Source organism: Drosophila pseudoobscura, chromosome 4 (genome assembly GCF_009870125.1).
Source record: "Drosophila pseudoobscura strain MV-25-SWS-2005 chromosome 4, UCI_Dpse_MV25, whole genome shotgun sequence".
Classification (NCBI taxonomy): Eukaryota; Metazoa; Arthropoda; class Insecta; order Diptera; family Drosophilidae; genus Drosophila; species Drosophila pseudoobscura.
The window spans coordinates 3908327-3933125 of record NC_046681.1 but is presented as its reverse complement, the minus strand read 5'-3'; the positions used below and the strand labels follow the sequence as shown (position 1 = coordinate 3933125).

Genomic DNA, 24799 nt, shown 5'->3' with positions numbered 1-24799 from the left:
ACGTCTTAATCAAGATTAACAACTCTTATAAATAGGTAAACAAAAATTGTATGTTTCTGGATATGATGCGAATATCTCTTTCATTTGTTAAAGTTCCTTTAACCCTTCCACAAAAGAAGTTCCACCCAAAAGAAAGCCACACCCTAGTACATATATGCTTCCAACTCATTGAGCAAGAATTTTCAACATAACAGAATGTATATGTTGGAATGAGGAGGAGGGGAAGGACCCAAAGGATCTGCAATCGAAACATAAACTATGCTATGCCAGCGTCTGCTTATGAGCAGAAAATATGGCCAATTTAATGGGCCATACCATACCATAGTAGTATGAACCTAGCGAACCCGACCCGAAGACAACTAACCCATTCCACAGGACACATCACTGGATGAACAGGAGCAGGAGCAACTACAGCAGAGCACAGCACCCTTTCCACGCACCAGGGCATCTCAGATGAAACTACATAAAAATCATAAAAGCCCAACTTTTCTGACCAACACGACCACGGACAGGCCAGAAAAATAGAAAAAGGCGACCGAAATATAATAAAGCAAGCGATTTTTTAACAATAAAATAAAAGAAAAGACCAACAAAAGGTTGTCTCAACATCCCTTTTGGAGCGTTCGGAAACTGCGTGAACAACAACACAGCTTGGCATTTAACATGGCCCATTCGACGAAATATAGAATGTCCAGAACCAAAAATAAATTACATGCCCATTATGGCCAGAAGTCCGTACAACACAACACGCACACTCATACTCGTTCTCACATACAAAGACGGCCACGACTACGAAACGGTTAGCTCTTCCACCCCTTTCATCACAGCAACCCCCAAGAAACACTTCGCCAGATTGTGATTTACCAAATTAGTGTTGCTGCAGGTCCAACGGCGTTTGCCGTAACCGAATCCCCATAAAATATGGCTAATACAATCCTTAATAGTCCATTCGATAGCCCGACAAAATCAAAAGAGGAGGTTCCCATTTCTCACCCATCACTTGGCCAGCTTTAAAAAGATAATTGTAGACCATGGATGGGTTGAGATATACATAAATGCAGATAGAACGAGGGGGATCGTTGTGAGTTACTCTGCATTTATTCCCGATACGTAGTCAGTATGGCTCTCCTCCGGCAGACGCCGCGAATATTAAACGACACGACAAAGAGTCGACAGAAAATCAATGTAGAGTTGCGGTCTCCGCAGCAACTCACAACGTTCCCCTCGTTTTTTTATACCCGATACTCAAAATGAGTATTGGGGTATATTAGATTTGTGGTGAAAATGGATGTGTGTAACGTCCAGAAGGAGTCGTTTCCGACCCCATAAGGTATATATATTTTTGATCAGCATCAATAGCCGAGTCGATTGAGCCCTGTCTGTCTGTCCGCAAACTCTAAGCCAGATCGTATAATTATTATAGAATCAAGAAAACAATTTCATTCGTTCTCGCTCTGTCTCTCTCTAACACACAGGTTTCATGGTCGGATTTGCCAATTGCAAAATATGAGTTCAAGGATCTCAGAACCCATAAGAACTAGAGCAACCAAATTTTTTATCCACACTCCTGTGATATCGGACCTTGACCGTTTTGTTTCAAAATTTCGCCACACCCCTTTCCGCCCCCGCAAAGGACGAAAATCTGGGGCATCCACAAATCTCAGAGACTATTAACGCTAGAGTAACCTCACTATAAAACGTATATCTCAAAAAGTAAGTTTCTAGCTATATTTTATTATTTACATGAACAATATTTATTAACAAAAAAAAAACAAAACAACAAACATTTTTAACCAAATTTAAATTTTTTTTAAAGAACAAATAAACTATTTTGTAACCGTCCATAGTGAAATATTTGATCTGAATTGATTTAATTAAATAAAAAACCAGCCTGATCAAAATTAACCCAAATTAAATAGCTAATTAATTTTTCAATTGGAACAGAGAATTATTTATTTAGGTAATTACATTTTGCAATTTTCCCACATTTTTTCATCGGTTCGTTTAATAAGCAATCAAATTGTAAACCGAAACTGAGCAGCAATCGCATCGGCATAAATAGAGCTATTTTATTTGTGGCTGTATGCGGATTAAAGACCGACCCACTGACCAACACTTATACGCACACATACTCAGACGGTCGCTTATAGAACACAGCAGCCATTAAACATTTTTAATACAATATAAATTCCAATGAGCTTCAACAATAAATAAGAATCATTTTGGGGCGATTAACTTGGGGGCCACTCCAGAGCAAACAGAACAAAGGAGCTGTACGAGCATTCCATTCCAATATACGATATCCTGCCCGGAACGAGGCGATAGGATTAACCCTTAATGCGCCACAGCAATTATTGCCATTTGGACGACGCTCACGCTCACCCGGACGCTGACTGCGACGGCGACTGCATTTTTAGCACAGACGGCAACAACTTGACCCATATTTCCAATGAGCTGACACCCCGCTCAGGCCCTCCGCCTGTCCTCCCACACACAATCTCAGTGGCACTTAAAGCACATCCACCTCATACCTCCCATCCGTCCTCTAACACCACCCAACCTCCCAACCTCCTCAACCCCTCAGTCACCTTATCCTAACCCACTGCACATTAACGTACTGAAAACTGAAATTTTGTCGTCGAAGCGGCAAATGAGCTGGAAGATGGGCAAAAGGCAGGGGCAGGAGCCGGAGCAATGTCGGTGAATGCGAAAAATATATATTTGTATAGGTGTAGATATAAATATATGTTTATACATATATACGTATATATATTCGGGTGTGTGTGTGTTTGTGTGTGTGTATTACAAATAAACGAAAAACGAAAGCAAGAGCGAAAACTGACTCACAGGCAATAGAAATCTGTAGAGAAGGGGCAAGAGCGGAAACAGCAGCAGAAGGAGCCGAAGGGGATGTGGGATGTGGGGCGGAGGGGCGGAGGGGATGAAGAGCTAGTCCTGCGACGGCGCAAAAATAAATTAAGTAAAAATTAATGTCACACCAGCAACACCAACGATAACAAGAGTATTGAGAGCATTGAGAACTCTCAACGTTTCCTTTGCCTTTTTAATGAATTTTATTAGGCAGATGTGCAGGCTGCCCTCGGCTTCTCCATTTCCTTGGGGCTCCTCGTTCACGTTCCACCCTCTCTAAGCCTCCACTCCCAAGCCACGCATAAACAAACACTTAAAGAGCGTATACAGGGTGCTTCGGTCTCAAAATCAAATTAAGTCCGGCACACACACGCACACCAGCTCACGCAGTCAAGAGAGGAGCCACACGCTTGCTCTTTCGCGCTGGCCACTCTCTTAAGCTCGTTTCTGCTGAAATGGTATCCCTGGATGCTGCTGGAAGAATGCTGTTTCCTTCTTAATGTTATCCTCGTGCCACAGTAAAAGAAATAGGCATAGCGGGACAAAGGGAGAGACGGAAAGATGGAAAGACGGTGAATGCGAAGATGGGCAGAGGGGGTGGGCCAGCAGCTGGCTGGGGCTGGGCCATGCGAGGCGGAAGGCTGCACGCAATTTCATTTTGATTTTCACTGCTTGGGCAGTTGTTCTCCGGTAAAATGCATATATGTAGATAGAATGCCTTAGATAGCTCTGCTCTCGAATGCAATACCGTCGTCTCGGAATGGGCATGGAGTGGGGAAGTAATGCAAAACCGACTTTAATTTGTGGCAATTGTAATCACGATTGGTCGATTGTCTGCCAAAGGATTCTACCCATGTACGTGTTTGTCTCTTCAGCTCGTGGTCGGGGTGTCCAGTTCCAGGGGATCTGGAGTGAAGCAAAACTACGAGGATGACAACTTAATTTGAGGCCTTGCCAGAGGCAATTCGAATTATTGAACCACAGCGTTGCAAATTAAATGGAATCCAGCTATGGAATTTCTATCCGTTTACGAATATCTTGAAGTGTTTCAACGCCCAAGAGTGTCAGCAATCTTAAACTGTTCGGTATTCCCCACTATATTTGTATTTGTACTTTGATTGCATGCTTAGTTCTTTCAGTCAAATTAGTTATAATTTATCTTGAACATTAGTCCAACAACTATGTATATTTCCTGAATGTACGCCGGCGACAATACCACTATTGCCGTTGAAATTAATTAAATGTCGATGATATTAACATCTTTATATGGTGCACAGGGAGCCATAACTAACAGCTTTGAACAACATCCCAATTAAGCTTAATTTATCAGTTCTTGTTACATCTGCATTATCTAGACAAGCCCCACCAATACTTAAAACGAAATCAATCAATTTGAGAAAAAACCTTCCCTACAGCGAGCCAAAATTATGAAAGTCATAAATCTCTGAGCCACATTCGCCCATTCGCCAATTCGCCCCTCCAGCACTTGGAAGAAAACAATTAACTCTGGCTCCGAGTACTCGGAACAAAAGCAAGCACGAGTAAGTACTTAAGAAGCTCATCTTTCACAATCTGATGATGGTCGATCGCTGCGCATCTTAAATGCATTTAAGATTATTTAAGCTGTTGGACAAGCAGCCAGAAGCAAGCAGCTGCCGGCCCTGCTTAGTCCTTTGTTCGTGGCCAGACCGTTTTCCAATATCCTTCACTCAGTCTGAGGAAACGGGAACTAACCCCAAACTCCATTAAAACTAATTAATGTTGGGGCATTTAAAAATAGTTGCCATGAGGATGGGCCAGGAGCTGCAGCGAAGTTCGCTGCACCATGGAGTAAATAATAATTACTAATGCTGGCGCAGATGATCATTGCCATCATTATCATCATTATCATCGCCATAAATTGCACAGCGGGCGGTAGTGCAGTCGCACCACAGCCAAAGCCAAAGCAGATTGCGTACAGCCGCCTCCCCCGGACTGCCGTGCCGCTGCCTACAAGGCAATTGACCAACATTTTCAATTAATTCTTGCTCCAATAATCAGGCTGCCTAACGTTACGTGGCGGCGACGACGACGACGACGACGGCGACGCTGCCACTGCCAGTTGGAGGGAGGCTTGTGTCAGTGTCGCCGTGCTCCACCCATTTTCCCCCGCGACCCCCACCTCAAACACTTTACATACCCCCTGGCTGATATTCCACCGGCTAAACTTCTCTTGGGCCCGGCCTTAACGCACAGTTGAGTTATTCGAAGCGCAGCTGTCGGCCAAAGGCAACCCAGCCCCCTCTGAAGTGTGGCCCTAGTGTGGCAGAGGGAGAATCGTGCCACAAAATATTGCAGTAAAAGTTTATATATGGCAACTCGTTAACCTTTTTTTTGCCATAACCCTCCGATCAGCTGCTACGAAATTTATCTTATAATTTTAATTGAAGGCAGCTACCCAAAGACAAAACCATGGAGTCCTAGTCCTGTGGATTTGACGACTAAAGAGATGGGATCACACATCTGGGCTCCTTTCCAGGAGCTTTATGACAGGTACATATAATCAACCCACAGCCCACTCACAATTAGCTAGATAGTTGATAATTTCAGAATTTCACTTAACCAGAAATAAAACTCTTTCATGATAGTTTTCCTTTCACTTGGGAATTCAATGATGGTAGATCTAGAAATATTTGAAAAGCTTTCTCAGAGTTTCTGGAATAGTTTCTGGAATACTGGTTTTAAAAGATAGTCCTTTGCAAGTAATTGCAAAAATTTAGATTAAGCAAAGAACCTTTCTGGGAATATGCATAGCCCCAGTGAATTGGGTCAGCGACTTCTAATTTCCTTTGGCCTGTGGCAGACCTAATTATATTTTCAATGGAGCGATGTATGAACCCCGCATAAAGTTAAAGCCAGCCACAAAGTTTCGCAGCTCGCCTGCGAACCCTCTGGTTCCTATGGCAGAGCTGTCAAGCCGCATTTCAGCAGAACATACATAGGTATAGCCGTATATGTATGTACACCCGTCTGAGGTATATGAGAACAACCGATGAATACGTACATATGTGTATGGTATGTACATGCACATCCATATCCATATGTACGAGTTTGTAAGTGATTCCATGTGCATTAACTTAAATGCTTTGCGGGCTGGGCACTTTGCTTTCTAAAAGGCAAAAATAAAATAAAGTAAAATAATATAAAAAAATGCGAAGACCAGAAAGAAAGTGGAGGAGGAGGCGGAGGCGGAGGAGGTGGAGGAGCAGCCAGAGTGGGATGTTGAGACGGGTAAAAAACGCTTTTTCAAACATTTAACGATTTTTTAGGTCAGCCACGAGCACAAATATTTTAGCATAAAAATACGAATATACAAACAAATATTTACAGGGATGTGTGCGTGTACGTACGAGAATGCATAACTTTTTCCCTTAGCTCAACTCCATGAATGTCAGACACACACACACATAGAAACCCTTCAATATAGAGTGCAGTTTATGAGGATATCCTCTTGGAACTTCGCTTCTTGTAATGCGAAACTTATTAACATACTTCAGGATGTGCATTAGGAGTATGTCTCTGTGTGTTTACGTGTGTTCGTGAGCTCTCTAATTGCAGCGGCTGCACTCAGAAAAATATCCAAGAAGCACTGCCTGAAAAACGTATGAATTGAGAGAAAACATTAGATTCCTGATTAGAGCTGAAAGTCTGTGGGTAAATTATTTGTTGTTTGAGAATAAGGTATAGAATTTTCGCTGAGCTACGCTTCCAGTCCTTGCCGCCATAATGTTTTGTTTAGTGTACTGCTAGTAGGGCGTGGCCTTGCTACAGCTTGACAATAAACATGCAGCAAACATCGGCTTGCAAAATTATGAAGAAGCAAAATTGGTGCAGAATAAGGAGGAAGCAGGCGACGTTCTGTTATTATTGAAACCCATTACCCCCCGCCCTGCTCTTGCACCATGCATATGTGCCACGCACTGTGGCACCTCTCACTCTCTCCCTCTCTCCCTCTCTCTCTCTCTCTCTCTCTCACTCCCTCTCTCTTTCGCTTTGCGTGCCTCTCTCTTTGGTGCTGTAAATAATTTCAAAGTCTGCGTACGTTCGCAAAAATAGGTCAACTGTGTTTGTTGCTGCCACTGCTGGCGCTGCTGCAGCTGCTATTTAACTGGGCGTGACGGCAAAAGTGGCAAGCTGAAGTTGCATTTGCCACGCCCCTAGATCTTCAACTCTCCCCTAAGCCCTCATCCTCCCCCCACCCCCCCTCGACCGGGGCTTAGAAGCTTTCGACCATAAAGTGGCCGGCCCACAAAAAAGCGCCGAATTTCCACATACATATTTCTCAGCCTTCTACAAGTTAATTGGGCTGCAGGAGGGCGTGGGCGTGGGAGTGGGCGTGTCAGAGGGATATACTTATATAAGCATGTTGCACAGGATCAACTGGTGGTTAATATTTGATGGCTGCCACTGGTATTTCCCATTGCAGCTGCAGTGGGTCCCTCCTGCCACCAGCCACCTGCCACCTGCCACTGCCACTCACACAGAGCTGGCTTAACTGCAGCGACCTACTTTCCGACAATGCATTTTTGCAGAAGCTGCAGTGGGCCACAGCCACGCAGGGGTAAGCAGAGAGAGAAAGAGAAAGAAAGTGATGGAAGCTGGAAGATGGCAGATGGTGGGTCTGGGGCTGGGGCTGGGGCTGGGGCCATCGGTAGTAAGTGTTATTCGAGGGCTGCATCAACAAGTACACACTGAATAATTTCCCGCACAGTCGAGAGGGAAGAACGGGAAAGTGAGCAGAGAAGAGAGGAGTGGCTGCTTGATTTTACTTTATTTCTGCATCTTTGGTGGAAGAATTGAAGTTCCCCATTAAGAGGGAAACGATAATAAATGGAACTCTCGTACTGCAAGGATAGCAACTCCAACTCTCTCGGCAGGCAGTGAGGAATCACCAGTTTTACTTGAGGGAATTTATCCCCCCACTCCCTGTACCATTGTAAATCAATCTGTTGAATGCGCATGAAAATAAGCCGTAAAATACAGCACAAGATATGCATACGAAAGGGGCTTCCAGTCGATTTTCCCAACTCATGGATCCATATAAGTAATATATTTAACCTTGAAGATAAACGACCAATAAATCTAGACTGCCAGCAGGACCCGATGCAACCCCCAACCATCTATAACATATTTTGCAACTTCGGTAGATATAATCGTAAGATATATTGGACTGATTGGACAAATCTTTACGAGGTATGTACAAAAAATGTTGTTGTGAAAATGTGAAAAGTTTTTCCTATACTATTATATTATTCTCAATTATAGCCAGCTGCACTTTTCCTAATGATTCATACCATCCAACTCAGCTTCAAATTCGAGCGCAGGACAATGCGGACATACTTTCTCCATAGCACCAATCAGTACTTTCAGATGAGCGGAATATGCAAGACGAAGAAACGAGGAAGATGTGAATTTTTAATGGAAAAGTCACAAAATAGTGGGTTCTTTCTATTATCATTCTAATAGGATAGTTACTAAACTTTGACTAAAAAGTGTATGACAGAGCATCAGTCTATAATTTCTGTAAGCCACATTTTGTTTAAATACTATTTTATATATATTATTGAATATTTTTATTTAAGATAAAATGGATTCTACAGAATCCTCATTTCCCTTTTTTCTCTTTCCCAATTTAATCTCCTCAACGTCGTAAATTGGCATTACCGTGGAAAAGTCCACAGAGATCAAATAACCAAAAGCTAATATAAGCCCATTCCCATAAACTTTTACCACGATATTATTTTCCAAATTTACATAAATTTAACTAATTATTTTAACCAAATGGCATATAATTCCATTAACTTTGATCTGAAAAGCCTATTAAAATAATCAAAAGTGCGGTAAGTTTTCGGTTTTTTTGGTATTTTTATTTTCTCCTATAAGAAAGATGATTCTTGATGAAAGTTTTTCCGTAAATTTTCTCTAAAAAGCCAACTAAGTTGGTTGTTAAGGAAATATGAAATGATTTAGGAAGAAATGTAAGGCGATAAAGTTTAAAAAAAACACATGGAAAAACGGAACTTAAATTAATTTAAAAACACACAAATACAGATTATTAATTGTATAAATTCTCGATAGAAACCAACATTAATCCTCTTTTAAAATATATTAACTGCCTTAGAATATTCTGTTTCGTTTTTCAGATATTTCTATTTTACTAGTTCAAGCCAAAGTTAAGTTCTTGCTCGCGTACGTACTTTTTTGTATTATATTTTTTTTTTGTACATCAAAGCGTGCGAAAGTACGTCGCGACCCGTGGAACTGTCCATATGCGAGTATTGTATGAAAATATAAGCGCCCAGCCCTATCCCATGAATGAATACCTTGACTCGCTGCCAAGGTTAAAGCTTGAACTGCGGCAACTTTTACTTCCAGCCGCCTACTGCCCCTCCCCCATCCTAATGCCCCGCACCATAACGCTGTCATTTTGTGGCCAAACGAGCCGTGAAAATGCTTTGCTCAAAACTAGGGAAAAGTCAACCAGCAGCGCGGAATCTTTATGGTAACTATTTTTACTTTTCACTTATAAATCACATACATACATGTACATACGTACATATGTACGTACATATATAGTTGCTCTGAATTTTAGTTAAAAATTTCGCAGAGTACTTGGCACATTTTGTTCGTTTGCTGGACTAAAATAAATTTTGCAAACAACAAATAATAAATAAATAACTAAGCAGCAAAAGAGCAAGCTGGGCAAAAACCAGAGAGTAGAAAAATGAGCAGGAAAACTGCCGAGCTCGAGGAAGACCAAGACAGGAAGGAGGAGGAGGAAAAGGCGATGGGGAGGAAACAGAGCAAGAGCCAAGGCAAAGGCAAAGGCAAAGGCAAAAGCGAGCAACGAGTCGAGTCGAGTCAAGTTGAGTTGAGCCGAGTCCATGTCCTTGGGCAACTTCCCACGCAAAAATGTTCACCAGCAAAGGTTACACCAACACACACACACACAGAGGCACGCACAAAAGCAATCAAAGAGAATGGCTGAGGCCCACACAGATATTCACACACAAACACACACACACACACAGACGCGGACGCACTCAAGGCACCGACAAAGAGAAGAAAAAACAACATAAAAATTAAAGAAGCTTTAAGTATTCTCGTTGCTGTTGTTGTCGTTGGTGTTTCTCCTTCTGCCTCTGATGCTGCTCCTGTCAGAGGGTCCTGGTCCTGGTCGAGGTCCTGGGGGTGAAGCGTTTAGAAGTGGAGAGGGGGGCTAGAGAGAGCGGTCTTTTGTGCGTCGGTTGTTCCTGCTATACGAGAATTTTTCTAAGAATTTGCACGCTGTCAATGTTTATGCGCTCTCACGCACTTTGGTCCCTCTCTCTGTGTCTCTCTCCCTGTCTCTCTCTGCTGTACACACACATACACTCCCACTCTTTTTATCCGTTTGAGAGTCGTCTCTCTGTGATAACTCTCTCTTCTCTCCCTGTTTACCTTAAAGCTCAGCTCTCTGTGTGTTAGTTCTATGCGAAATATATACAAATGTGCAGCGATTATGGCTAAAAGATCTTTGTGCCGCTGCGAGATACATTTATACAGATACAGACACAGATACACAAAAATGCTGGTCCATTGATGCGGATGTGTAAGCAATGGACGAAAATTTACTTTTAAGATTCAAAAATATGTAGAGTAAAACAAAACCCCAATATTTTTCACTTCTATTGTACATATATATTGTATATTATGTTTCCGCTGCTTTTCCGCACTCTCCCAGCGCCAAGTATTAGGGGTATTTGTGTATATATGTATGTAGGTACTATATGTATGTACATGTATGTATGAGTATTTTTAGACATTTTGTTGCCTCGCTTGTGGCTCTCCTTCCTCACATGCCCGTATTTATGAATTTTTTATTTATATATCCGTGTAATCGGCATATGAGCGCACATGGCAGCTGAGGGACTTACAATCAGTATGAGCAACCTAATGGCGGAATGGCGCTGTAAACAGTTTGAATCCACTAGCAAAACACACAAAACACAGCATACTAACAGATACTAACTTCGAACGATTAAAAGATTCCACGAGCATTTTCTCAATCAGTTTATCTGTTTGCTGAACGTCAGTCCCCTTGAAAATGCATTCAGAGTTATTTTCAATGCTCTTTGAAGTAATTCGTACAATTTGGGCATTTATTCTATTGAGTTTCCCTGAACAGAAGCTCAGGCTGATAAGAAGCAGCCAAAGTGCAAGAAATGCACTCAGTTGAACATTCATTAATCATTTAGACACATAATAAATGAATGAGACGAAATAAGAGCCTTAGTCATTGATGAGTTTCTGCGGGTGGAGGGGAGTTTCTTTTATCATAAATCTAAATATAGTACGTGGAAAGTGATTAGCCAGTGACATTGTACTTAGTTATTAGGAAGAAAAAATGTACAACATTTTAAATTATTGTTTCTCAATGAAAGCTTAATTAATTGTAATTCGTAAACCAATCCTCCAGGCTCCGACTTATGTACATATACAGAAAAGATTCTGTCTGAAATAACTACCACCCTAAAAGGTAAAAATCATTTCAGACTACATTCAAACATTCACAATTAAAATCCGTAAGCTTTATTCTCAAATAATATTTATAATATAAAACAAATCAAAGATGATCTAACACAGCCGAACTCATGAGACCCACCTGACCAGATTCACCTCATGGCACCCACTCGTCCACGTCGTAGCTCTTCTGCGAGAACTGACACTGCAGCTCCCCCTCCTTGGGCTTGGGATTGGGACCAGATCGTCTCTGGCGGAGGCGCATTCCGCCGAGCAGACCAACCAGCAGCAGCACGAAGAGCGCACCGCTGGCCACACCGATGATGGGAATGGTCCAGGGATTCAACTCGTCCTCGTCATCGGTAGCTGCGTCGAGGCTGAGTATCTGATCGAGCAGGGTGCGGCGACAGCTGAGATTGGCGTTCTGATCGGCGCCCTCCTCCGGAACATAGCCGTCCGCGCACTGGCAGAGGCCCGACTCGTTGCAGGTCTGGTGTGGACCGCAGCCGCCCTGGAGACAGCCCGACTCGTTGCTGTTGAACTGCTTCTCCCGACACTCGCCGCGGAAGAGTATAAAGTCCTCCGGGCAGTCGGTGGCGGCAGTAGCGGTGGCAGTTGCGGTGGCTGCTTCCATTGCACTGTATTCAGTTGTTTCCAGCTCATCGGCGATCGACTCGGCACTGACCTCCGTGCATCTGTCCTCCTCCTTGTCCCACAAATAGCCTGGATTGCAGGAGCAGCGCTCCACGTCGACGCACTTGCCGTTGGAACATCCGTCGCCCAGCTGACAGGTGGGCACGCAGTCGCCACTGACTCCGTCGCCAGAGGGGGCCAGCTGCTGGTAACCCTCGCGACAGGCACAAGTGTTGGGCGACACGCATTGGGAGCCACTGGCACAGCCCCTCTCGCAGATGGGCTCGCAGTAGTGGGTTCCGTCCTGGTGGTTCAGGGCGGAGATGTAACCGCTAATGCACTGACACCGTTGCGGCGCTACGCAACTGGCATGGGCGGGACAGCCGCGATCGCAGACGGGTTCGCAGAGACCCGATTCGACCTGGATGAAGCCCTGGCAGCACTCGCTGACCAGCTTGTAGGTGACCTGCTCCTCCTCGGCGTTGTAGAACTCGGTCTTCTTCTCGGGCTTCTTCCAGAACTTCCACTTGGACGGTGGCTTGACAATGGTTCGCTGCTTGGTCACGGGCTGCACGGACCGCACGGTCACATTCCGTTCGCAGTAGTTCTCCCGCAGGGAGGTGCCCATTGTGAGCACGGTACTCAGCAACAGTACGAGGCCCCAGATGATCTTCATTATTACTGATCGCGTCGACGTTCGGCTCAGAACTAAATTGGCCTGACAATGGCCGATCGCTTGAGACCTAAGCCGGGCGGAACGACGGGACTGCGGGACGATGGTACGGAGGGAGAGCAGGCAGCCAGACGCAGGCTGAGGCTGAGGGAAACAACAACATCCGCAGCCGCAGCCGCTGCCGTAGCAATAGCCATAGCTATAGATAAGTTTGTTCTGGCAATCTCAGAGGGTTGCTGCATATCGGAGGCGCTGCCAAAGGTCACCCCCGACTGGCAGACAATGGCTTTGATGGCTCTCACTCTCTCATAGCTATATCTCTCTTTCAGAATTCCTCTTTTATGTTGCTATCATAATGCCCGCTTAATAAGTCGCCCGCATTCGCTTACTGACACTGATAAGGTGGAAATATCGTTAAGATACATTTGTTGTTCATTGAATACATGAGTCAGAAAGAGCGGAACTATGGCAAGTGCGATAGGATTTCCTTTTTAGCTAACCTCCAGTCTAAGACCAGACGTTTTATCACAATCTACGAGTATTTTCAATACTCTTTGGCTCTCATGGAAGGGCAGGTCAAATTTTCCAAGCCTAAAACCGGTTAATATTCTCACTTTTCATCTTACTTTTATCAACATGTCTGGTCTTCTACCTGATTCTGCGATCTTACCTGCCTTTTGGTAACCTTTTAACTTTGGAAATCGAACCAGGGAATCTTTGAGATACAACGTCCTTCTTTTGGGCAGAAAATATATGACAGAAACTATGCTAATAAGGGATTAATGATTGTCGCTCGATACGCAAAGAGTAGTGGAATATATTTAATTCGTGTATGTAAGGGATCAATGTTAAATGTTCGGTGTGTATGTATATTGAAATTAAGGACATCTTTATGTATGGTTTTTGAAATAGCGATAGTGCCCAGTAACTGCCCAGAAAACACTAGACAATCATCTGGATGGAGAAATATTCTCCAAAGATGTTGAAGGTCAATAATGAAAGCCCAACTCTTCCCTCAAACAAATCAATTCTCTTGGTTTTTGTATGCTTCTTTTTAGATGAATTGAGTATTTTCTAGCCACAGTAGGTCTGACGTCATTGGGCCTGTGGCATTTGTAACTTTTGTCACGCTCGTTTCAAGTCAGGATCCCTGGGACAATGTTTTGTAGAGAACATTCACTGTGAACCCAAAAGGGGCGCACGCCCACACATGTGTAGTACGCAACTGTCAATGCAAGACAGAACAGGCGTCGTATAGGGCACGTATCCTGGCACCCAGAAGTCCCCTCCCCCTTTTACCAGCTTCGGGCTCCCGGACTGCGTCCCGGTCTGGTCCTCCCTTTATGGAACATATGAACGGATGAATGACAGCTGACAGAGAGACAAAAGTGTGTGTGACACAGTCACATTCTAATCTAAAATAATTGAATTGAAGTCAGATTGCAACTGATGCCTTGTTCTCGCTCCGAGCGCGTGTGTGTATGTGTGTGTGTGTGTGTGTGTGTGTATCTCCCAGATACAGATACGGCACGACGGGCATCTTTTGTGGGTGCTTGTTGGTGTGTGAAAAGTGTAACTGTTGGATAACAGATAAACGGCAAACTCGTCGCTGCTCGGCATGTGCCTGTGCCTGTGCCAGTGCCAGTGACAGTCAGCAGCAGCCCGTATCTGTATTTGTATCTGTATCTGCAGGCCCCTTTGCTTGTATCTGTATCTATTTGGCAGCCCACATCAGACATATACATATACAGCACGTATGTATGCGCAGCGCCTCCCAAGATAATTAATGGTTTAGAGGGTTACGCTAACTGGATTTTGGTTTGTCACAGCACCCCGTGCAGCGCTCCTCCACGCAGTCGAAAAATCCATCCACTCGCAGCTCTGCCCGAGATTTCTCATGTTGCCAACTGCAATTAGGCTCGGTGTTGGGGACTAGTCAAAGTTCTTGTGCCTAAGTTATGGCCTCGACTGAGGTTGCGATTCGCGACCCGCTAATTGCCAGCTATAAATTTGCATTATCTCACGTAGGGAACCGGCCCCGAGACCCCAAAAAGTCGGTTAAGGAAGTCCTTTGCACCTTTCTTTGCTCCCCACTCTGTTAAATTATCTAAGTTGCTTTCGGCCAAAAAGTTTCGGCCTGGGCCTGGCCATGTGACATCTGCTGCTCAAATGCACAGGCACGTAGCCGCTTCTGCTACGCCCCGGAATCGGATTTGATTGGATGGAAGTCGGAGGCAGAGGTAGAGAGCTTGGTCATGGACAGGTTAACTGGTAGCATGTTAAGCTGTTTCATGGCTTAGCCTTCACTCCCTCCCCTCGCTTGTGCAGCGAAAAGTTTCGGCCACGCAAAAGTTTTCAGTTCCCAAATGATATGACAATAATTTTAATTATAGATTAGCAGACACAGCCTCGAATGAGCAATAAAATTGCCTAAATTATGGCGTCGGAGCAAGGGGTGCCTCTGCGTCGTGATGCTGTCTGCTGACACGACCGTGGACTTTGTATACCAGTACCAGTACTAGGCACAGCATGGATTATACACCGTGATCCAATGAGGCAATAGTTTTCGTTAGATATGCGTTGGATGACTTTCAAATCGAGTTACAGCAGTGCTTCAACCCTACAACAAAATTTGTTCTCGTGCTCAGTACGAAGTAAATTGACTTTCTGTTGAAATACAATTTTCCAACAAACTTTCAGTTTTCCCCCAGGAGTTGCACTGCAGGTACATGTTATGTTTTCCTCGTTCCTCGTTTCCTCGTATTAAGTATTCCTCCTTTTTTATATTCCTTGAAAATACAAGTTAAGATTCGCACATTTTTCAGCTTTTTTGCTGCAAAGGTCATTAGGTTTTTCCAATTCTTTTTTATCATTCCTACTTTTTAAATTATGCTAACTTGTATTCAAAATTGAATTAATAACTAGTATTTATTCCGAGGTTCTTTCGTTTATAACCATTCTGCCATCCACCTGACATAGTCATCCGTAAACTCATCTCAAAGATCTGATCCTGTTGGCTATAAGCTTGCAAGAAAAAAGATTTTTCAACTTCCGTCAGCCTGGCTGACCATTCAGCTGTGCCCACTATCCGCATATATTTACCAGGACCACCTCTGACCTGGCCTAGTTTCGACTTAAATTAAGTGGCCTAAACAAAACAAAGCAAAGAAAAGAACAGAACTCTGAGAACTGTTAACCTTAAATTCATTTTTCATTCGCGAAGGGAAGGTTAATAGAAGAAGCGCAGTCAGCTGAAGGGAAGGGGAAGGTAGAGCAGAGTAGAAAAAAGTGAGCATTGTGTGTCATCCTTTGTGTGTCGGACTACAAGGATGCTGATGCTGTGGAGGAGTAGGGCAGGAGGACACACGTGAGAAACTTTGCAAATGGAAAAGAGAAACTGAAAGGTGAAAACTGAAAACTGCGTCGCCGACTGTGATTAAAAAGCAGCTACGCCATTTGTTGTAGATATACTCGTATTTTTCGTACGCCCCTCCACCATCTCTGGTGTCTCTTCAGGTTAGCTACGGCCATTTTCATTTGCTAGAAAGTTTAAGGTCCTTCATACATAAATAAGCAGTAAGTAAGCGGCGACGGCGTCGGCGGTGTCGCCTCAAAGAACAGCGGCAAACAGCAGAGGGCACGACAGTGCGGCAACAACTAAGCGGACATGACACCCTCCACAAGAGCGCACTTCAGAGAGGACCAACAACAACAACAACAACAGCAATAACAGCAACAACAGCAACAGCGACACTCATCAACAACGGCCCAACAAGAGCGATAAAACAAGCGCAACAAGAACTCTGCAACATGAGAAGAAGCGCGACAGGAGCATCACGACACATCGTCCTCAGCCGCGAGTCCGCCACGAGCCGAACAGCCGCGAGTACCGAGCCTGACAACGCCTATGCCAACGCCAACGTGTGGCAGACGTTTGGCAGTATGTGTGCGAGTGTCCTTTCAGCAGTCAGTGTGGCAGTGTGGCAGTGTGGCACTGTGGCACTGTGGCAGTCAGTCAGGGCTGCTGGCACATAATTAAGGACATCGTCGGCCAAAGCGAAGGCAACGTGAACAACAACGGGAATGGAATTACATTTTGAGATACTCTTACTGAATGGAATTTTTTAAAGATGCAAATAATCAAATAAATTACTAGAATCTATACATTTTAGGTTTTTAATCATTATAATTATATTCTAAGAGCTCAATCATAAGTACTATATCTAAAATATTAAGGAGAATGCATAATTTTCAGAGAGTGGGATAATAAATCTTTATTCCTAAATTATTCCTCTTGATAACTAAATTTATTTAGCTAAAGCACTGCAGTCACTAACTACTAACTATACTTCCTCCCTTAATCTTCTTTTGCACATAATTATTGACTGACATTAAAAAGATTTGCACTGGCTTAACAAACAACCCTACGCACTTCGTATGCCCCGACGAGCTTTCAAGGGTATGCGTATAGGCGTATACATATCTATAAACACACTCACAGTTGCACTTTTGTTTCTGCTGTCTTCTCTCTGCCGCCTGGCTGTTTGCATTTGAATTTTCTGATGAGTGCTGGGGTGCTATGGTGTACGCCCCGCACACCTGGCGTGTGGCTGTAGGTGTGGGTGTGGGTATAGTGAGGGAATGCCGGAGTCTGCCTGAATGAATGATGAAAAGAAATGACTAAAAAAGCTGCCAGGGCCCGAGCCCGAGCCGGAGACGGAGCAGGAGCCGGAGCTGGAGCCAGAGAGAGAGCGAGCCGTTAACACAAGCTTGAAGCACGAACGGCAGCCTGTATGGTGGGTCTGGGTCTGGGTCTGGCCAAAAGACAAAGCCTCAAATGAGCATAATGAGCATAAGAAGGCGACGAAGCCAAAAGTGCTCTCAGGCGCAGTCGGCTTAGAACAATGCAGCACGAATTGTGTCATGTTATTAATGAAAAAGAGCCAAGTGCAGGGATGTACTAGACGGCGGCTGGCCAAAATGAGCAGCGCCTGTAGAAGATGGAAACAAAAACAGGATGCCGGAGCACTTTTAATATGCAACATGATAGCAAATGTGTCCATGTGCGTGCGTTTGTGTGTGTTCTCTGCGAAATGAAAATGAGAATGAAAATGAAAATCAAGCAAAGCCCAAAAACCACGGCACTAGAGCAAACAAACGGACGGACGGAGCGGAGCGGAGCGTGCGTCAAGTTATTTATTTGGCAATTGTTCGCTGGCTTTTATTGTCCTCGGAGAGGCTGCCACAGCCACTGCCACTGCCCCCTCCGACACCGCTGCTGCTGCGACACTCTCTGTTGGCTCTCGGAACACCCACTCAGCACCACCGAACCATCCAACCACCCACCAGCTGTGCCAGCTGTGTATTTAAATGTGTCTGTGTGGTCTTCAAAGGTCAATGGAACAATTTTAAAATGCTTGCCCGAGAAATAAACCAAAAGAAAATCAAGCTGGAATCCGTATACGGGGACAGGCACTGCAACCTCAAGGGTATCCGGAACGGAGCTTGACGGAGGGGAGCATCCAGAGCCAGGGAGCCATAGCCTGAGCAGAAAAAATACCTAAATTATGCCTGTGGTTATGGCCGTTGCTGTGTGAGAGAGCTGCTCCTTGCAGCTTTCGAGTGTGATGAGTTTTTAGGGCGTGGATCAGTCTTTTTTTCACAAACTTCATTTTCGTTATACTCTTCTTTGGCAACAATGTTCGAAAATGTATCTATCTAAATTAACAGCAGCTAATGTCAGAACTAAATTTTGTACAATAAATATAAAATATTTCGAATCATTGAGTAAGGAATGTATCTTTCTTTTACAATTTATGCATTCGCCTGACGACTTGAAATTTAGTTCGACACAAATAATTCAACCAAATTATTCATATTAAATTTGTTTAGTACAAAATTTGATAAAGAAAAAATATGCGAAGACATATTAGAGTTTTCAAAGAGCTGGAGATATATTTAATTTTTCTTGGAAATAACTTTACATATTTGTTGGTATATTCATATACGTTCAAACTTAATTAGTTCAAAGAATTATTTGGCCCGCAATTTTAAATAAATAATTTAAAACTTGGCTCTACTTAATATTTCGAATTATTTTTATTTCAAATTAAAAGCATTGGAGGTGATGGTTTATCTCTTTTGAATAAATACTCGCACAACAAGCCATATACTTGCACTTAGCACTCACCTCTTCTGTGTTCCTGTTTGATTTTGCAATCAATATAACTAGGCGATCCGATTGGTATATAAATATTTAGTTGATTTAGGTGAATAGTTGTTATTAGAAATGCTCCATTTATTGTTTTATTCATTAAATTTGTTTTATTTTTTTGTTTACAAATACTTTATCAAATTTGTCTGCCGCGACCTCTTGAGATTTCATGAGTGTAATGCCAGTAATTTTATCTCAATAATGATTATATCTTAGATGCGAGTTATATGCGATTATCGGAATATGCATATGTACGACTATGTATCGAGTGGATCGAATGATTTAATTCAATTTAAAGTGAACAAATTTCCACAGTAGATCTTATGTTTTCTTTGGTATTTACTTTATCAATCTTGTGCGTGTTTCGCCTGCTTATTGAAAATTAAAGCAGCAATCTCTGCGTTTTTATAACAATTTTCTATATAACAGAAAATTTGCATTCAAAGTGATTTCTTCTTGTTTCGGTTGTTGCTGAGTACAAATGATAGGTATTAAAATCCATTTGTCGCCTCCTTGTGTGCACAAATACTTCTTCTTTTTTTGTATATTGTTCGAATAAATTTTACAGTATATACAATATGTTTAAAATATCTCTCTTTGTCATCGTTAATGTTTAATGCTTATGGTTTCTTTTGTTTAGGTTTTGTGCAGTTTTCTTTGTTTTAGTCTATATGTTAAGCCTTTTTCCATTGCTTCGGTAATATTGGTTTCGGGTTTTTAGTGTCGAACGATAAAAGATTTTTCACGCAGTTTTCGATTTTCGGTTTTGTGCGCGCACTGTTGGATTTTTGTAATTCCTCTCACTCAATCAGAATAAATATTGCTTAGCCTTAAATTATGTGTATATTTTTCATTTTATTTATATAGTTTTCGGTTTGTTTTAGTTCTGTCATCCATAGCTCGAGGCTGCAAAGCGGAAAAAAGGGAAAGAAAGGAAACGAATTGGAATTTAGTTAATTTCAAAAGCCACCAATTATTCAGCAGGCAATCATCACGAGTTTCTCACTTGTTGACAATGCCAATGCCCCAGAATATCTTTCGCTTTTACTCCCACCATCCTCCATCCACCATCCACCATCCCGACATCCTCCCACACACAATACACAATTTGAACATAAAAGTAACCATTGCCATTTATTTTTTGGCACCTGTTATACACACACAGACATACACGCACACATACATACACCTGCACACAAGGAGTGAAAGAGCGAACAAAAGGAAGAGAGACAGAGAGAGAGTTGCACTTGACATGTATCCGCAAGATACTTTCCATTTTGAAACAGCATCGCCTTGATGGTCAATTAGAAATTTGGCAGAACATTTGCGGGCGCCATCAAATCGAATCGAATTGAATCGAAATAATAATAAAAATCAAAATGGAAGATAGGGAAAAATAAAAATAAAAAATAGATGAAGGAAGGATGTGGAATGGGATGGGAATGCAAAATGTGTGTGTACAACAATGTTGCGACGGTGACAATCATCCTGATGCTGATGATGATTATGATAACGATGATTTTGATGCTGCTGCTGATGGAATTTTCGCAAGCTCACACATACAAATAAGCAAAGTCTATATATTTTGCCCAAGAAGAAATAAGAATATCAATTTCCTCCTCTTGGAAGGCACACACACACATACGAACTCACTCACGCACGTTGAGTTTCTACGCACACACTCGCTCACGCAGTTCCATCTCTAGATTACATACAGACACGCACGCGTGTAAACGATATATACCATATATATTCATGAACAGTTTGGCTGTTTTACCTGCTTGTCTGATGGTATGATGGTCTGATGGTCTGATGGTCTGGTGGTACACAGGAGTATTCGAGCAACGTTTTCTAATTTATTCCCATGTCTGTATGTGTGTGGTAGGCATGTATTAGTATCTATGTACATGGCATTTTAGTGCACAGTACACGCACGCACACACTCTCGCCGATACACGCGCGCGCACCGTTAGCGACAGACAACAGGCACAGGCAGAGGCACACACACACACGCTCGCACGCACTCACGCACACGCTCGAGCAGCACACACAGATACGGACACTGACACGGACACAGACCACAACCAACGCGACGCGACACTACGCTGATGGAACTCAATCTCTCGGTGGCTGTGCACAGAGAAAAAGGCAACTGACAGCACAACCCGAAACCGGAACACCAACTGAATCCGATGCTCGTCCAACAGTGCCAGCCAGGCAACCCTGGAAGTGACTGCAGAGGCGACGAATGCCAGCGAGCCCTGCCCGAGCATCCAACGAAACATCCTTGTGCAGAAAACGAGCGATGGCTCTTGCTCTGGCTCTGGCTCCTGCTCGGGGTTCGGGGCTCGGCGATTGGTGGGGGGAGGTGATTTTTTGCTAGAGCCAAGGCTGGAAGATGTGACCATACACGAGTCCTAGCGAGTCGTCAGGACTCGTGACTCCTGTGCCTGGAAGAAGCTTAAAAGCTCTTCCCTCAAAGCTCGTTCCTGTCGCTTACCTTGTGGAGGCTGTAAGAGAGTGCTGGAGGTGCGCAAATAGTCCCACTCTCTCTCTCTCTCTCTCTCTCTCTCTCTCAAGAGAGAATCTCCTCAACTCCCTGAACCTCTCTCTCTGAATGCTGAGCCGAGCTTTCATGGTGTTAGTTAACCTAAAGATAAATGCTTCTAGAGAGGGTAGCGGTGGGAGTGGGGGTGCTGTCAATAGAGACGTGCTCCTGTCGATTCGCATTGCGTTGGTAGTTGTGTATGGTCACCTCCAGATGTTGGGCACTTTCCATGAGAAATAGGTTATTCAGTTGAGATAACTAAAGGACAGTAAACGTATTGATTGCTATGTCAGTGCAACACGATCCATTCGATCAAGTGCATACTCCCACCGAGCTGAGAGCGCTATTCACAAATACATATGTATGTAATAAATGTTAATTGTTAAACCAACAAATACAAATAGATAGCTTAGATAATGAGAAGACATACAACAGGTAAAGAAACCACAAGGAACACCAACATTAATTTCCCAACTTAAGCCGAACGCCAATATATGTACATATTTACTTATGTATAGATTATTAATATTATACGATCCGTACTGATAGCCAGCTCTAATCATGCTTCACAAAGGTCAACTATTTTCATGTACCCCTTTTTCCGCTGTACACCGCATTACTTGACCTACTCTACTGCAAACGCGATCATTCAGTGCAATCGAAACTAATTTGAAAGTATTTAAAGTACACATGACACATTCATTCATGCACTCACCACGAATACAGGTTTCAAGACCTTACACGCACACTAACATGAGCTCACACACGGACACTTCAATACTCCCTCGCACATAGAGACTCAGCATGCGTAAGGTCCAGAGCCAAAAATGATTTATGACCCCACAAAAAAATTAATTTAAAGTAAATTCGCATGAATGAAAAATGGCTTTCACAAACAAAAAACTACAAGGCTCCCTCAGAGCGAGAGCGAGGGCGAGAGCGCCCTTAAAGAAACCCATAGGGAAAGAGAGAGAGTGAGAGAGATGCTGCAGAGAGTCCTGTGTCCTGTCCTTTCGGTGTTCTCTTTGGTTTTGGACACTTGTAGACAGTTTTCTCTTAAGAGTCTCTCTTTGAGAGCTTTTAACTCACTCTCAAATTACTTTGGCTTGCCAGAATACCTGCCTTCCATTGCAGTTATCCCTGTTTGTCCTTCCAGTGGCTTCCAAACCTCTCTACCTCGCGCACCCGACGCGCAGCTGCACGAATCAAAAAGTAGGAGCTGCTCCTGCTCGGCTTTTTTTGCTTGTTTTGTATTCCTTTTTGTTTTTCCCTCGTGTGGTATCCATGAATGAAGGCTTCTGATAATGTCAGCCAGGCAGGCAGGCAGGCAGACTGGCCGACAGTCGAGGCATTCGCGCCTGGCACGCAGCGAGGTGCAGACAGGCCGAGACTGCAGGACATGCAAATGCCATCGGCATCCATCCAGGATCTTTAGACTGCTGAATGTTTCGGGTTGGTGAATTAACATTTTTGATTATCCAACATAGCCCATAGCAGCAGTTGCTGGCCGTCCTTGATTGCGTATACGCACACGTATACACAAAATGGTTGTCGTCTTTTGTTGCATACTTTCCAGCGCCGCATTTCTCCGTTCGAATTTGTTGGGGAGTTCGATAAGCTTAAAGAAGGATTTTTTCATTTTTGTTTTTAGACTAATTTCTTCAGTATTTTTTTATTTTATTAGATATTAATGATTTTGTTCACATACTTTTCCAATGCTTTTTTCAATACACAGAATCTGAGAAACCATTGGATGGTTTAAAGACACGTATGTATATACTATTGACTATTGATACTACTGAATACAAGAGTTCGATACAAGATCTGAATCGTCGAAATATTTTCCTTGTGTGCTACTTTTCCCATTCCTATTAACATTTACACCGGATAAAAATCAGCTTATTTGTCGCACTTGAGACTCATACAAATTGAGTCTGTCAAAGCATTTATAGCAATTGTTCTACGAAAAGTGTAGGCTTCGCAAATGACAGTTGTAAGTTACGTAGAACTAAAGCATTCAGATTAGTGCGCTGGCGGTAATTAAATGAAAATGGTAAACAAAACAAAACTGAAGCCAAAAGGAAGGGTAATTAATTTTCCCACTCCGTTTTCACTGCCACGCTTCATCCTTGCACCATCTCAATCTCTATCGCTCTATCCCTCTCTCTTGTTTCTGTATCTTTTTGCTGTTGGCCTTTGTCGCCTGCTCCTTCAATTGCTTTATTTTTATCACAAACACAAAGCCCACACACAGATACTCTCTCACACAAAGATACACATTTGTTGTGGCTGTCCCAGCCGCAATCTAAGTGGCCTGCTCCAGTATCTTTGTATATCTCTTTTCCGTGCGAAGCTTTTCAGATGATTCCGCCGGCCCACAGCCTCGCCCCCTGTTGGCTCTCTCTCCTGCCCGACCACAGCTCTTTGTTTGTGCGGATTTTATTTAATTTTCCTGGCACTTTGTTTGTCTGCCTGTTTGCTTATTTGTTTTGATTTTTCATGTTTCGTTTTTCAGTTCAGTTCTGTTTTCCCAGGGTTTGTAGTTGATTTTTAGTTATGTTAACCTTTGCCTTGGCTTTGACTTGGCTTTGGCCTCCGCTTCGGTTTCGGCATCGGCTTCGATGGAGAGTCTGGTCTGTCAGTCCTTCGAGAGGTATCAGAGAGATCAGATAATGGAAGTATCAGACATACGACGCGAGAGTTCAGCGAACTTTGCTTTGAGTAGGGACTCGTTCTTTGGCAGTGGCCTTCTAGCAGTGGCATAAGCTTCCCCACTTAAAGCTGTCATCTAATATTTGTATATTATACGATCCAAACCAAAACCGAACCATCAATCGCGTTGTATTGACCCATTTAACCAATGTCCATTCCATGCCCATTCCAAAACTCTTACACTTTTGCTCCCCCCATTGGATGTCCATTGGATGTCTGCTCCACTTGGCAGCCTGCTCAAATATTAATTCATATCAAGGTTTTGGCATTCATTTTCAATCCAACATCCTCAACCCAAGCCCCAACCCCAACCCCAACCCCAAAACGAACTCGAACCCGAACCCACTGGCCCGTGTCCCAGTTCGCTTCGGTTGGGATCGGGTAATGAAATTTAAGCAGATTCGCAAACAAAGTTCTGCAATAAAATCAACAAACCGCAAATAAAGTGCAATTTAGAGCAGAGACTACGAAAGGCAGCAAACGGAAAAAAGGAAAAACGGAAAGCAGAAGGAAAAGGCTTTTCATTGCACCCTTATATACGACAAACGCCGCACCGCACCGCACCGCACCGCACCACGCAGAGGCAGGCGTATAGGTCTCTTGCTCA

General features: G+C 43.3%; 2 protein-coding genes across 6 annotated transcripts in view; both read right to left on the bottom strand.

Annotated features, from left to right (window-relative positions):
- Positions 1 to 21171, bottom strand: part of nAChRalpha5 (nicotinic Acetylcholine Receptor alpha5) — a 62298-nt gene extending 41127 nt beyond the window's left edge. Inside the window, exons 1-2 of one of the 5 annotated variants that reach the window (XM_033379412.1) lie at positions 21090 to 21171; positions 18909 to 19838 (exon numbers count right to left, since the gene is read on the bottom strand). The gene's annotated coding sequence lies outside the window, so the exon portion shown is untranslated. Of the gene's footprint in view, positions 1 to 18908; positions 19839 to 20709 lie in introns of all 5 variants that reach the window. The other 4 variants (XM_015181307.2, XM_033379411.1, XM_015181309.2 and 1 more) reach the window with 4 other exon arrangements.
- NimC4 (Nimrod C4) lies at positions 11459 to 12777 on the bottom strand. The gene has a single exon (XM_001356175.4). It carries the CDS (start codon positions 12719 to 12721, stop codon positions 11570 to 11572), a length of 1152 nt encoding a protein of 383 aa, XP_001356211.2. The 5' UTR covers positions 12722 to 12777; the 3' UTR covers positions 11459 to 11569.
- Positions 21172 to 24799: the final 3628 nt, after the last annotated feature.